Source organism: Notolabrus celidotus, chromosome 19, assembly GCF_009762535.1.
Source record: "Notolabrus celidotus isolate fNotCel1 chromosome 19, fNotCel1.pri, whole genome shotgun sequence".
NCBI lineage: Eukaryota > Metazoa > Chordata > Actinopteri > Labriformes > Labridae > Notolabrus > Notolabrus celidotus.
Genome location: NC_048290.1, coordinates 3,355,046 through 3,371,313, shown reverse-complemented (window position 1 = coordinate 3,371,313; position 16,268 = coordinate 3,355,046). Strand labels below are relative to the sequence as shown.

General features: G+C 43.6%; 1 protein-coding gene across 2 annotated transcripts in view; it reads left to right on the top strand.

The window, feature by feature from the left end:
* The window catches only part of lhfpl2a (LHFPL tetraspan subfamily member 2a), a 58,745-nt gene extending 47,353 nt beyond the window's left edge, over positions 1-11,392 (top strand). For both annotated transcript variants that reach the window (XM_034710118.1, XM_034710120.1), the window contains one exon: positions 10,347-11,392. In XM_034710118.1, coding sequence (XP_034566009.1) covers positions 10,347-10,603 — 257 coding nt within the window. In that variant the 3' untranslated portion in view covers positions 10,604-11,392. The remainder of the gene's footprint in view (positions 1-10,346) is intronic.
* Positions 11,393-16,268: the final 4,876 nt, after the last annotated feature.

Below are 16,268 nucleotides of genomic sequence, written 5' to 3'. Positions count from 1 at the left end.
CTCCCTCTTAGTCCCAGGTATGAAAGACTCGGGTGTGTTTCTTGGAACAAATTTGCTCTTTGGATCTTCATCAAACGTCTCCACCGTCTCTCTGCGGCAAAGTTCTGACTGTATGATATCCTCAGGCTCTTATCTACCGAATTTATAGAGTTGAGAAGGTCACAAGTTCTCTCAAGACCCCCCCGTACAAGGCCATAATGTTCCACCTCATTAGACTGCATATTTGAGGCTGTTCCATGTAGGGGTGGGAATTGATAAGATTTTATCAATGTCAATGCCGTTGGCTATTCTGCTTATCAATCCAACTCCTTATCAATTCTCCTAACGATTCCTGAGTATTTTTTGGAGGGGGAAAAAAAGTAGTTCTACAGTCTCCCCCACCAAAAGGAACCATTTTATTGTTTTCCAAACTTATGTCTATTCAACTTGAACATACTGAACAATAGGTTGACCTCATTCTCGGCCGTGTGAGTCCGGACCTGGACCCTCCAGCCTGGAGGAAAAGACTTTGAATTTGGAGAGGAAAAACACTTTTCCTCTAGGGGTCATCACGGAGGTATTTTACCCACTCTTGGTGCCTCATTTTGGGCCACGTGAGTCCAGACGTGGCCCCTGGAGCCTGGAGGAAAATACTTTGAATTTTGAAATGAAAAAACACTTTTCATCTCCATGTTTCCTCGTCGTTTAAGGAGCTCTACGTCGCAGATTGTGTGATGTAATGCAACGTACCGCGACGTGACTTGGCGTGACTTGGCATGGCGTGGCGTGGCGTGACGTGGCGTGGCGTGGCGTGGCGTGGCGTGGCGTGGCGTGACGTGGCGTTGCGTAACGCGACGCGGCATTACGTGGCGTGGCGCGACGTGGCGTGGCGTACCGCAACGTGGCGTGGTGTGGCATGGCGTACTGTGACGTAATGTGATATGGCGTGGCGTGACGTGACGTGACGTGACGTGACGTGACGTGGCGTGGCCTGGCGTGGCGTGGCGTGACGTGAAGTGGCGTGACGTGGCATGAGAAACAACAGTTTGGTTGGCGTGGCGTACCGCGACGTTATGTGACGTGACGTGACGTGATGTGACGTGACATCGTGCTGGGAAATGAATCGTTAGGAAGAATCGATAACATTTGAGGTGTACATCAAATTGATCAATTGGAACCAGTTCTAAGTCGGACCCGGTTTTTGATTCCCACCCCTACCACTGATTACTGACTGCCAAAGATTACCACCAAGTTAGATCTTCCTTGTAGTCCCAGGTAAGAAAGACTCAGGTGTGTTCTTTTGAACAGATTAGCTCTTTGGATCTTCATCAAACATCTCCACCGTCTCTCTGCAGCAACTTTCTGACTGCACGATGTCCTCAGGCTCTTATCTGCAGAATTTATAGAGTTTAGAAGGTCAAAACTTCTCAAGACCCAAAGCTTACAAGGCCATAATGTTCCACCTCATTATACTGCATATTTGAGGGTGTGCCGTGTGAGTCAACAGCTAGCATGTTACTCAAGAAGATAAAGGATAAATTGACCAACATGTTATGATGTTAACAAGGATCTTTATATTGTCATGGGCACTGTTATCTTAATCGTCACACCTTCAATGAAGGCCTTTTCATGCTCTCACTCCAGTGTCTCTCCGCTCTGATTTCCCATCCTTTATTCTAACATTGTTGTCATTTTCAACCCAAAATAAGACTATGAATATCTAAAAAATACGCAGGCGGCTCTTTGTTTAAATGTTTCTCATGCCAGTAAAGAGATTTGTGTCCCACAGCTCCAGCACACACCTCCGTGCAAGACTCAAAACATCACAACAACTTTATTGCTTCATCCTCTCTGTCTGCTCTCGAGTCAGCTCCTCAAAGTCTTCAGTCCACACCTTGAAAAAGAAGAACGTGTTTATACTTTGCTCAGCCTTAAACCTAAATTAGTCCACCTTCCTTTGATTGTTTCTCTCATTCCTGCAGCGTCCACCGTTCATCAAGGTAAATGAAAAGTTTTGCTTTCAGTTAAACACACTCATTACGCTCGCCACAACTCCCACTCTCAGAGTCGTGTTTGATTCTCGTGGCGCCTTTTCTGACCTCGTATTGAAAGCGGTCAGACGTTTGAAACACTCGGAGGTTTGTTTCCAGACTCAGGGAGTCACTGGAAGCAAATGCCACCCAAATATTTACTCTCAGATCAGTCAGCTGGAGCTTTCTGACACCTCAGAGGAGTCAAACACGCATGCGTATCTGTGTGTGTGTGAAGGGTGTGTATCCTGAGTCTATGGTTGTGCGTCTCCGGCGGCTGTGGTGAATCATGGAGGGAGGAGGCTGCTGAGCCTCCTCTTGTCTTCACAGACAGAAGCTCAGAGCTCTGTGGTGATAATGGCCGTCCTCCCCCGCAGTTGTTTATTCGGTGCAGGACAAAACAGAGCAGAGGTGGGTGTGTGGTGAGGGACATGCTGAGCTGTAAACACGGAGCTGCAGGGCTGCTGACCTCAGATATCCATGATATTTTCCTGAGTTAGAATAAAGATGGCAGAAAGATGGACGAGCTGTATCGTTCTTCATTTGGTGACGCCTCCTTTAATATCATTTCTTTGGTGTGTTGGGTAATTTGTGGGCAAGTGTTGCAAGTTAATGAGCTGCACGACTTCAAAGCAAGATTTAGTTTGCATCACATTCATGCCAATGTCATATAATTCATATTCAAAATTTAATTTGCTCAGTGGTTTAGAAGAACCACAAGAAGAACTCCAGCCCAGAAAAGTATGATGGATTTAATCTGCTTGTAAAGTTAGATATTTAGAGACCAGTAGTAGGAAAGTATTCAGACCTTTCACAGGAATTAAAATACTCTTACAACACTTTTAAAATACTCCTACAAGCAGAGAAAGAACGGTTTAATCACACACTTTGCTAAAGAAGTCACAAATAAAGGAACATTTCAATCCTCAGTTTAAAAATTAATTTGAAGGTTTGATCTTCTAAATTTCCTTCGACTGTTACCCGGGACTTCCACCAGATCCGTGTCCGGTCCGTCTCCGATCCGCTGCGGTCCAGGCCCGCCGGACAGCTGGAGTCATGTGACCGAGGTTTTCCTGCATTAATCCCTGAATCAAGGATTCTCCTCCTCCTCTCCTCATCCATGTTGTCTTCCTGGTCCTCTGAAAACCTCTGACCTGTTGACTCCAGGCCTGGCTCCGCTCATCATGACTTTGGTTTGTTGTTGTAGTTAAGTGAAATACGATCTGGTGATAACACAGAGTGTTTTATTCTGAAAATTAACCGGATGTTTTCATTGTGTTTTGGTGAAACCTGACTTCCTGTCCCGCTCCATCTGCTCTGTTGAGATTGATGCGTCGTGCTCCGGCATCCGGCAAAAATAGAAGTCTTGCGTCTCTGATCCGGAGCCTGCTGGATCAGATATGGAGCCAGAATGCAATGGAGTGGATCCAGTGGAAGTTAACACATTGACTAGAATAGAAACCTATCAGATCCGGTGCCGTGATGGATCGGAGACAGACCGGACATGGATCTGGTGGAATTTGGCCGTTAGATATGACCGCCTCAATGAGTGCTGACATATTGTGCATGCACAGAACAATCTGGATGGTAGAGCCACAAAACTGAGATACTTGATTCTAAATCAAATGAGGGAGAGTTCATATCGAGGCTGAGAGTCGTGCCTGAGTTTGGGAAGACCAAAAGCTAGGTTGAGCCCGCATTTCCAAGACAGAGATGGAAGTCGTAGGGCTTCAAACGCCTCTACAGAAACCACTAGGCGACTAAAAATTCAGATTTTTAAAGCTGGAATAAAAGTCTAAAATCTTGGGTCCCCATTGGCCTAGCAGTCTAAACGCACGCCCCATATGCAGAGGCTATAGTCCTCGCCGCAGAGGTTGCAGGTTCGATTCCAGCCTCGACCACTTGCTGCATGTCCTCCCCCACTCTCTACTCCCCCCATTTCTTGTCTCTCTTCAGCTGTCCTGTCTGATACAGGCGAAAATGCCCCAAAAAAACATATCTTTAAAGTCTAAACATTTGTTTAACTGATCCAAATAGTTTTTTTTTTTTTTTTTTAAAGTTATATTTTTGGCCTTTTTGCCTTTATTTTATAGGACAGGTGGAGAGAGACAGGAAATGTGGGGAGTAGAGAGTGGGGGAAGACATGCAGGAAATGGTCGACCGGCCGGGAATCGAACCGGTGACCCCTGCGACGAGGACTGTAGCCTCTATATGTGGGGCGCTTAGACTGCTAGGCCACCAGCGCCCCCTGATCCAAATAGTTTAAGATATTCTAGGTCATAATGGTGAGGAAACCCAAGCTTGATATGCTCACAACTAGAGCAGAGTTTGATCGTCAAAAACCCTCCATCATCTTTAAAACGAGAGGGAATCACAGCTGAAGTAAAAGTGTCTGAAAGTGCAGAGATGCATTGTGGACCCCATTCATTGTGGAGAGGATGAGGATGAGGATGAGGAAGAGGAAGAGGAAAGGGGGCGAGAGGAGCTTCAAACAGCTGAGGAGGCGGCAGAGTTTCCTTCAGGCCTGCAGAGCTAAACCCTGATAACCTCTCAGGAAGAGATACGACTCTTCATCTGTGTGTCTCACATCTCACCGTTTATTTACAGTCATCTGCTGCCGCTCCATGAGGCCTGTTATCGATATCACTCTGACTGATACTACCATATTGACTCACTTCTAATCACTCTTTCCACTCGTCCTGCCGACCCTCCGGTAATGAGAAAACTGGAGCCAGACGGCAGATGTTTGGGGAAGTGATTGACCTCAGATGGGAGGATTGTGTTGCCGGTTGCCAGAGATGGTCACGTCATTTCACTGGAGTTGCTCCAAAGACCGTTGACCTACTCTTCGAAGAGCTTGCACTGATGTCACTCTTTTACTCTTTTACTTCTTCGTCCCCGGTGACACACTTTCCGTTGGTCGCAGATTCCATTGGAGTGACGGTCGCTTTGTGCTCAGGTGGTTTTGAGATTTGAGCTGAAGGTGGATCCGTTCCCTTCCTCCTGCGCGATCAAATGACTTAAACAGACAGGTACTCTTTGTATCCTGCAGATTTGGAGAGCTACAGAAAGCCCAACCTGTGAGTGAGTTTCACCCGTTCTCAGTGAAAACGGTCCTCACTCCAGTCAAACTCCAGCTCAGGATGATTAGAGAGGAGCCTGTAAACAAACTTTGCCGTAAAACTGTCTCCAGTTCGTGTGTGTTTGGTGTCGAATGCTTTTATAACCTACCATAAACTTCCCTTTCAGCCGTGAGTCACAGAACTCGTCACTAGTTGACCGTTGACCATGACTCAAAGAGAGCGACTTACAGGAATCAAAGCAGCGCGATGACTCTGATGTTAGATATTAGGAAAGAAGAACTTTTCCTCCTTTTCCTGTTACTGATTAAAAATGGAATTTCCATTTATATAACATCTTCAGTGGATATCTGTGATTACTCAGAGGTGTGGCGGCTGCACGGTGACCTTAAAGCTCCTGTGAGGATTTTTTATCAGGTTATGAAACAGACGGGAATTAGAACTGATGTTTTTATGTGACCTGCAAAAGCAAACAAGACCGTCGGCATGAAGATTGATCGCTCCTGTGGAGCCTTTTTTTTCATGCCAGACGAGGACCAGCAACACTTTGTTTACATTTTGACTCTAAGAACAAAGAATGTGTTACAATGGAGGCGGTTTGAGTTTAGAGGCAGGGCGATGACTCTGTGAAGCTGCATGGTTTGTGAGTCAGTGCTCAGAGCTGCATGCTAACCATGCAAGTAGCAAGAATCTGTGTAGCTGAGAGAGAGGAAACAGAATACTTGCACACCTGCATAACTTTAAAAAATCAACAGCTCCACAAATCACAACCTCTTTAATGATTATAAAGTAAAATCAACAGGAAACACTGAACTCTTTAACCGTCATGAAGAGGGTTTGTTGCAGAGTTGTGACATCGGACTGCTTTAGATTCAGATAGATCAACGATATTGGAAAAAGCTTGGGGCATAGCGGTCTAAGCTTGCGCTCCTTGTGCAGAGGCTATAGTCCTTGCTGCAGTGGATGCAGGCTTGATTTCCAGCCTCTACTATTTGCTGCATGTCTTCCCCCAATCTCTACTCCCCACGATTCCTGTCTATCTCCAGTTTTCCTGTCGAATAACAGCAAAAATTCCCAAAAATAAAACAAAAATAAATGAAAATAAAAACATCTGGTGCCTCAGAATAGTCCCTTTTTTGCTTATTGGTTTAAAAAATATATTATTTTTATTTGTACTAAGTAAGCCAAGTGATATTCCAATTAGTAAATTAATCTTAAAGTCAATTAAATGTCAAAATAAGTGGAAAAAAGATCTTTGAGTTGCATCTTTGGTCTGAAACTCAAAACTCTTCATGTATTGTTTTAAACAACAAAGAAAAACTCAAGTTTAAGGAAGGATTTTTGACATTTCTCCTTGAAAAATAATCAAAACAAGTAAATAATCAAAATGTTTGTCTATTATTGTCTTCTGTTAAAAGTAGTCCTGTAATCTAGTGATAGATTACTTGTTGCATCTTCACCTTAAGGTTAAAGGCAACAATTTCATGCCTGCAACTTTATTTACTTGAATGTGTGTTGTTTTTCCTTGCCTCAATGTAAAAAGTGATCAAACATGTTTTGTTTTTAACTATTAAACAATACTGATTGTTCACTTCTTTAGGACCAAACAATAAGGAACAAACAGCCAAACTAGCCGACAGGTTTCCAGTGTTTCCTTTCCTACGTGGAGCCATTTTCCTTCTCTAAACATAAAAGCTAAAAAAGTATGTTTGTTTTTAACTCTAGCAAAAAATTAAAGATTGTTTATTGTTTCACAAAGCAAACAGTTATGAACAAACAGCTGACAGATTGCCAGCGTTTCCTCTTGCCCTCTCTCTGTCCTCTCTGATTTCCTCCTCATGTGGATCCCAGCAGCTCCTCATTTTTTCCTGGAAAGGAGAAAAGAGGCCAGATTTCTGGGAGCAGAGTGCCGACCTGCTGTGCTCTATTACAGGGTGGAGGCTGTGGGAGCAGGGGTTAAAAGAAAGGAGGGAGGTGGAGGGGGTGGTGGTGGTGGAAGGAGGGAGGGAGGCGGCTATCAGAAATGGATGGATGGAGAATTGACAGTTTGGAAGTTAACGGAGACAAGAGCCAGCGCAGAGGAGATCGTGAGGCTGGCTGGGTGGAGTGCTGTGGGATATTAGGTTAGAAGGTCCAGCTTGTAAGGGGGGGTTTGTGTGTGTGTGCTTGTGTGTGTGTGTGTGTGTGTGTGTGTGTAGGCAGGGGAGGAGGAGGAGGAGGGGGGGGTCTTAGGACGGGTGGAGTTGAGAATTAAAACCATACCTTCAATCCATCACTGGAGCCGGTCTGGATGTCAGGGCAATGCAGCAACATGTGGAAAGAATTTATGACCTAGTTTTCATTTCCCTGTTTAATACGATATTGGGTGCTTTAAGAGCGAGAGAGCGAGAGCTGGAGAGAGAGAGAGAAAGAGAGGAAGCAGAGAGAGAGAGGGAGAGATTAGGAGAGAATGAAAGAAAGGAGAGCGAGACGGTTTTAACCTACACGCTTGTTTTTCTACAAAGCAAAGGCGGCGAGACGGGCTTGTAGCCGGCTGAAACATGAAGGCTGCTATTCTTATCTCTTGTCTGGTGGGTTTATTAGCTATAATCATATTACTGTTAATATTTCCTGCTGCGCTCTGATTGGTGGGGAACCACTCATCGTCTGGTCATCTGATTGATCCATAGGAGGAAGAGCAAAGGATGGAAACCTCATGACAATAATCTACATGAAGTACAGCAACCACCTTAAAGTCGACTATTTAAATCATCTGTTGAAATCAGTCTGTCTCTGACTGTCTAACATTTCAAATTAGTTTCTTACATGACCCTTGAGTTCTTAGTTTTCTTTCTTATCCTAATTATCTGCAAAGTTTTTCCTGCATTGTCAGCAAAGAGTGATTAATAGTGTTTAAAAATGTCTGAATATAGCAGTTTTATGAGTGTTTTCCTAACGCTCTCCTTCATCAGACGCCAGTTGTGAGTTCGGTCTGTAAGCAGACCTGCTGCTAGCTAGCTTGACTGTCATTAGCTCCTCTTTTAAGTCTAGGTTGCTTTCAAATGTCAATGTTTCAATGCCGAAGAGGTCTCTTACTATTTAAAACCAGTAATAACACATATTTTAACATAAAAATGCTTCATTCTGTTTTTTTCTGACACTATACGTTGCTTGAAACAAGAAGTAATGAAGGACTGCTAGCTTGTTGAGTGCTAGGTCAATATTTCTTCAGTTTTACCTCAAACTGGCTCCTTTAAGGGTGTCCAACTCTCCAAAACAAACTGAACTCCTGATTTGAAGAGGTTATATCACTAAATCAATTAATTTCACTTATTAAAACCTCTGTTTTTCAAGCCCTCTTCTTCGTCAGACCAAAGCACATTACAAGGGTCTGCTTTAGGCGCTTTAGCTAGCTTGTTTGAGGATGATTAGCTTGGTTTTAGGTCATGGTACTTTTAGTTTAAGCTCTTGGTGAAAATATGTTAACACCTAAGTTTGCAGAAGTCAAAGTGAGGCAAAAATCGATGTCTCTCTGACTCTCTTCAGCAAACAAAGGAGTCAAAGGGCAAGTGGAGGAGTTGCTAGCTTGTTTGTAGATAAGGGTGATTTCAGTGTTCCTTGTTCTCAAGTTTTCACCAAGAGGATTTCCTCACAGGCCTTTACCTCTTCAAAAAAACACAGACTAAGTGATTAAAACTAATAGAAAACACTTCATAAGCAGTTTCATGATAAAAATGTGTGTTGCTCTAAAGCTGGACGTTAGCAGGGCCTGCTAACTTTTCTGCACCTAGCTAAGCATTTCTTAAGGATCCTCAAAGTCCTCATTTTTCACAAGCTTTTTACAACATGGACAGTTTAATACAAGTAAAACAAAAACTGTAATTAATAACTTTAAAAAAAAAACCCCACTATTAACACAAGTATATGAAAGAAATGAGTGTTTTTCTGCCAGTAGACACTGTTAGCTGAGCTGCTGCTAGCTTGTCAGTGCTTAGCTTGATTTTAGATTCAGGCTCATCATTATTCACAAATTTTTTTTATCCAGAGGTGAATTTTCACAAAGGTTAACTTCCAAAAACAAACAAACCAGGTAAATAATTGAGTTAATGTTAAAGTAGCAGTCTTAAGTTTAATATTTGAGTTGGAAGAGCTAGCTTACTTTCTAATTTAGCTCAGTAAGCTGACTTAAAACATTGATGGATATAGTTGAATGATTCAGCTAAAAACAACAGTGATTGGAAAAACTAAAAGTAGTTTGTGGAAACTTTTCAATATATTGATACTAGATAGTAGAATGGATTTGTTGTTGTTGAATGACCTAAAAAAGATAAGGTTAGAGCTTCCAGTAAAACAATCTGACACAGGACATAAAACCCTGAGTTGCAGTCCGATGCTTGTGTTTAGATGATCTGCCGTATCTACAAGAATAGCAATGTTTGTCAGGAATTGTTTTAAGATGTCGAAGCCAAGTCTGCACAGAGCGGCAGTAAAAGTGGGTCACGGTAACACAGGAAGTGACCCCGTCCTTGCACTGAGATGCAGGACGCCGCAGGGTCAGTGAGTGACTGGGGCAGAGGGGGGAAAGCCCTCCGGCTACCTTTTCCTGTTGTTTTGCTCTCCGTGTCGTACGCTGACCCGACAGATTTCAGTGTCAAGATTCAGGTCTGGGTCTCTTCTTTCCTGGATGTGGATCTGGGATTATCTTCTGGCACGTTTTGAGGAAATGATGTGTTGCTGGTGTGACATTTTTTATGCTGTGAATGCAGGGATGGCACTTTGGCAGGAAATGTTTTTGTGTCAGACGTTGATGGAGGTTACTCGGGTAGATTTGCTGCCCTGAAAACCTGAGCAAGTCTGATCTCTTGTGCATCCATTGTCGTTTTATAGTCGGGTGATAGATTCAATGAATAGTTTTTATAAAGGATCAAACATAAAGGCTTCTTTAGTGTTCTGATTTGAAACATCTACCCTCCATAATCTTCTAATTTCACGATTCTAGCTCTCCCCAAATTATGCACACACAAAATAAACGGTCTTGTGTATGGCTGTGGAAAAATGGCTCCATAGTGACCCTTAAAAGTTTCAAATATAAACCCCCTGGTGGAGATCTACAAAAAAAGTCTGACACACTCATACTTCAAACCTTACAGGATTGAAGCCAGTTTGATTTCTCTTCCAGATTATGGCGTTCCTTTCTAATCTACAGGATCCAAACTTGCACAATCTCCCCCGCTTACCATTAGTTCTCATCCCTCCTCTCTGTTTCCCCTCTCTCCAGGTCTGTTCCTGATCCTGGGTCTGATGCTGTACCCTGCTGGCTGGGGTTCAGACAAGGTCCTGCTGTACTGCGGCCCCGACGCAGCTCCGTACCGGGCCGGTCTCTGCTCCATGGGCTGGGCCTTCTACACGGCCATGGGCTGCACCGTGCTCACCTTCGTGTGCGCCGTCTTCTCCGCGCAGGCCGAGATCGCCACGTCCAGCGACAAGGTTCAGGAGGAGATCGAGGAGGGGAAGAGCCTCATCTGCCTCCTCTGAAACTCAGACACTTTTTTTTTGGAAGATGAAAGAAAAGGCCGAGAAACAGAGGCCCCCCCCTGCGATGTTTACCACTAAAACTGACTCTTCTTTTTGTCTCTCTCTTTGTGTCTGTGTGGGAGAAATCTACAAGTGCCAAGTTTTTCTCTGCGTCTTTGTCTTTCTGCCACTAGAGGTGCTGTGTCTGTATCCGTGTTAGCCGTGTGGACGCCCAGAGAGGCTCCACACACTCTGTAAATAAGTGTGATTATATATATTTTGTAAATATCTTAAAATGATTGGTCAGCTTGATCCATGCTGGTGCTGAAGATGTCACTCAAGCCCTGAAGACACGACCAGAGAACCTGGATCTTTTAGCCACGAGTGAGTGTTGAAGAACTCAACAAGGGAACCACTACTCAGCCAGAATAAACTACTCGCAGCATCAGAGTGGATGTCCTTTAAGAAGCTTACAGAATGTACTGTTTATGAATGATTTTTGCGTCTGTAGACCTTTTGAAATGTACGGATGGGAATGATTTCAAACACGGACTGCACAAGGATGAGCGCTACAGTCCTGAATCCTGAAATGAAGTGAGCTGAATCCTGACCTGTGAAGGGTCCGGTCCTCATGCAGCAGACGGCCTGTGATCTGTGCACAAAGACTCGGACTGAATATTGAGGACACACAAATGAAGTATTGCTGTTATTAGTAACGTCTGGTTTCAGGGAGCGTGTCGAGTCATAGATAGTGTCCTATCTGTTCCCGTTTGTTTCTGCCAAATGAATAAAGAAAAGGGAAAAAAGTGAGGTTTGGTTTGAGTGTTTTTATGCAGAGGAAGAGGAGGAGGAGGAGGAGGAGGAGGAGGAGGAGGAGGAGGAGGAGGAGATGCAGCAAGTGGAGCAGCCAGCTTGAGACCTCGGTTTGGCCCTGGAGGTGGGGGTGGGTATGTTTTCCAGCCAGCGGGTGATCAGATTTTCCACTGATGCAGAACTGAACTGTTTCTCCGTACACGTGCCTCACTTTCACTACACTCTCTAGGTACTACTCATACTTTACAGATACTTTATTCCTATGCATGCAACTTTACATTTCTGCAACACAGTATGAGAAACGCCTGCTATAGCTGCTTGCTCGTGTACAAAAAAAAGTCAGAATTTTATAAATTAAAAAAGTGGTTTCAACTCATTTTTCTTGTCCCGTCAACTAAGAGGATACCTGTGAGGTAAAACCTTAATTTATTTTGGAAAAAGGCGTGATTTGAAAGAGAAACTCTCATAAATATGTACAGTTTTTGTTGAAAAACAACTTAAAAGTAGTATGGGAGGTAGAGCCTTCAGCTATCAGGCGCCTCTCCTTTGGAATCATCCACCAGTCAGGGTCCGGGAGGCAGACACCCTCTCTACTTTTAAGAGTAGGCTTCAAACTTTCCTTTTTGATAAAGCTTATAGTTAAAGCTGGATCAGGCTTGGACCAGCTCTTAGTTATGCTGCTATAGGCTTAGACTGACACACTGGGGTCCTATCTCTCCCCTCCGTCTGCATGTTTCTCACTTTAACTCTTCCTGCCCCATCACAGTTCCTAACCATAGACTTCTCTGGAGCTCCCTTGTCTCGTAGGTTCCTCTGGATCTCTGCATTATTTCATGAAAGTGTGACACTAATAGAGATGCTGAGTTTGGCTTCAAACTCTGAAGTTCTTCATCTGACTTGTGCAATGTGTGTTTGTGTTTGTGTTTGTGTGATCAGAAAGCTAAAAGTCCCTCCCCACATGTTCCTCCTCCAGAGAAGCTTCTGGAACAACCCTGTGGCTCCTTTTTCCTCCACTAGAGCCGCTCTCAACCTAAACACAGCACCTGATGACTTCCAGATTAGACGCATGACAAAGAAACTCAGGCTGAGTCAGGGCCAGAGGAAGTACATTTTTCAATCAGTGTATGAGAATACCAAAATGATCTTCTGGTATCCTTTATGAACTGTAGAAATGTTGAAGTTAATACTCATGATTTACTGATACTTTCTGCACAATGCACATGTGCAACAAGTGAATAAGGGGACTACCAGCACTATTTTCTTTACAGCTTAATGCACAGCTCTGGATTCAAGCCGTTGCTCCTTCGCATGGAGAACACTGAGTACTTCAGTTTAAGAAATAATCCTGAATTCAAAATGTTTTTAAATCAAAGTAAAAGTAAAGAGACTCCTGTAATCTCTCAGTCTTCTTTAATATTTATGCCACGATAAGTAGCTGCATCAATCATCACGTGTCCAGTTGAAGTAATCAAAGTATTGTGAAGTTACTACTTTAATAATTTCCCTCTAACCCGCCTCAGAGGAGAAATCCAGCTGTTATCCGAGCAGGTGAAGAGCAGAGGGGGAAACCCACGTCTGTACAGTAGAGCGGAGCTGTTTTTACTGTATAAAGGTCATTAAAGAAAAGAAGTCCTTCGATGTGTTATTCCTCCTCCGTGCCCCTTCCTGTTGGCCGTCACTCTGCTCTGCTAACAGCTTCCTCCTCTGTGAGACCGCTGTTCTGTTTTATTTCACACATGTCCGTCTGAAGGACTCTGCACTTGGCCTGCGATTGTTTTAAGTGTGTGAGTGGACGGATTTTATTCCCTTCTTTTTTTAAATCGACCCGCTCAGTACTGCCAAAACACAGGGAGAGTAAACCCAGTGAGGTGCAGGGATTCAAATGTTTGGTACCTGTACTTTTCTTAAGTATGTCCGTTAAATCCTTTAATATGTCAGAGGAAAAACCTGAACTTCTCACTCCTCTACACTCATCTGACAGCTTTAGTTTCAAAGATTAATATAAATAACACAAAATATTACATTACACCTGTCAAAGGGTGGGATATGTGCAGGAAGTGGCCTCACAGTTGATGCACGGTAAGCAGGAAAAGTGTGCACGTGTAAGGACGTGAGCGACTTTGACAAGGATCCTGCTGGGTCAGAGCGCCTCCAAACCTGCAGCTCTTGTGGGGTGTACCTGGTCTGAAAGTAGTCCAGACCTACTTAGAGTGATGAGAGGAAGGAGAACAGATGAATCAGCAACAGGACCATGGACGATAAAGCCTCACTGATGCTTCTGGGGAGAATCAGGACAGCTGATGGAGCTCAGACTGCTGAAAGAGTGAGAACACACAGAGCCTCCCAGTTTGTTCTGTGTGTGTGAGGCTGTGTAGCTGCAGACCGGTCAGAGTGCCCATGCCGACGCCTGTCTACCGAGTGCCTACAATCCTGGACCAAGGAACAATGGACGAAGATGACCCCCCCCCGCCAGATTGCAATCCAGTCGAGCATCTGTGTGACGTGCTGCACAGCAAAGTCTGATCCATGAAGGCTCCACCTCACAGCTCCAGGACTTAGAGGATCTGCTGCTAACGTCCTGGTGCCAGATACCACAGCACACCTTCAGAGGTCTGGTGGAGTCAAGGTCTCTTCAGGTCAGGGCTGTTAAGGCCCTTGATTTCCATACTTGATGCTCAACTTTTATTTGAGTACAGTAGGACTTGTTTATGGAGGTATTTCTAGGTTTATTTGCAGCTTTACTTTATCTCTTTGTTATTACGAATATAGTGAACACTCAAGAGTATAAAGAAGGTTTGAATTATTCGACTGATTAGATTAGATTAGATTAGATTAGATTAGATTAGATTAGATTAGATTAGATTAGATTAGATTACAATAGATTAGAATAGATTAGATTTTTACGGTGGTGCAGTGGGTAGCGCTGTTGCCTCACAGCTAGAAGGTTCCTGGTTCGAATCCCCGGCCGGGCGGGTGCCTTTCTGTGTGGAGTTTGCATGTTCTCCCCGTGCATGCGTGGGTTCTCTCCGGGTTCTCCGGCTTCCTCCCACAATCCAAAAACATGCTCAGGTTGATTGATCACTCTAAATTGCCCGTAGGTGTGAGTGTGTGCATGAATGGTTGTCTGTCTCTCTGTGTTAGCCCTGTGATAGGTTGGCGACCTGTCCAGGGTGTACCCTGCCTTCCGCCCGAAGCCAGCTGGGATAGGCTCCAGCTCCCCGTGACCCCTACCGGGATAAGCGGTCAAGATAATGGATGGATGGATGGATAGATTTTTATTTGTCCACAATGAGGAAAATTATCTTTGGCTTCACACAGACAAACAGGCAATACAACATTTGTAGACAAGAACAGAGAGAGCGCTTGGGGTTCATCCGATACGGTGATGGCCAGCAGAACTCCGATAAAAAATATGGAATATAAAAATATAAAACATATATATATGTACATACATATACATATATCCTACACTTGAGGTCATAGAAATAAGGAAAGCCCCTGTAAACCCTGGATGGGGGCAGATTTATTTTAAGAGCTTACTAAACTTTAACAATTTAAAAAAAGGTTATAAATCTGAATTCTGCCTCAGACTGAATATTTTGCATCATTTTAATACAGCTGTTTAAACTTGATGCCTACCTGTGCAGCAGAGTGGGTTGAGTTGCATGTGTTTTTTGTAAACTACCGCCCCCTTCTGGTCATTTTGTGGAGGTGCAACTTTCTACAATGTTTGCTTTTTTAACAGATGATGATTTCTGGTTAATGTTCTCAACTAATAATGAATAAAGCTGGAAGTGTGATTGGAACCAGGTTGGACTCATTGGGGGGCTGTGGTGGAGAGATGCACACAGAAGAAGCTAGAGGCCAAACTAAATGACACAGATCCTCCACTTCACAACTTCTTTGTGGACGGCTCATCTCTCTGCGCTGCAGGACTAAGAGATAAAGAAAATCATCCATCCCTGCAGCCATTAGGCTTCATAACTCTCTAGCCCAGTGATTTTCAACCATTGTGCCGTGGCACATTAGCATGCCGTGACGGATCATCAGGTCATTATCCAATTTCACTTAATTAGTCCAAAAAAATATGATTCATATACTGCAAATAATTTGCCATGTAGTCTGTCTATGCCTGCAGTGTAGTGACTGGCAGAGTAATTCAATACTCGTCATACTGACCTGTTCTACCCGCCCACTGGGTGGCAATGAAGCACACTAATGACCTTTCTAATTTAAGACAATAGAATTAATGATTCACGCAAGAGGTGTATTTGACAAGGATTAGGCGTACAACAGCGACGGATAAATATTCAAAAATGAAAAATGAAAACTCCAAACTGGGCCCTGGATAAAATTCTAACCTGGATGAAGAGCGTAATATGGGCGATGATAAAGGCAACTTCTATGAGAAAAAATTACAACAGTGACTGTTAGAGCTCTCAAAGCTAGCTACTTGGTAGCTGAACTCTTAGCCAAATCAAAAAAGCCACACACTGTGGCAGAGACATTAAAGGCACTATGAGGAGTTTTTAACTGGCTGAGAAACAGACTGTAACTGATACTGATGCCTCTTTATGACCCTCAAAAGCAAACAAGACCATCCACAACAACACTGATACCTTCTCTGTTGTCATTTTAATGTCTAAAACTGCTCTGAGGGGGTAGGTGTCAGAACAGATGATTGACATCTCGCTTTAGAAACAGCCTTTTTTGGCTGTTTTCATTGCAAATAATCCTACTGTGTGATAAATCTAATTGTTAAAAGACAACAGGATGAGGTTATCATCTGAAGACACTTATTTTGCATGTTCAGGACAAGAGATAAGAGGTATCACTTTGTCCACAAGGGGGCGCCAGAATTAATACACACTAA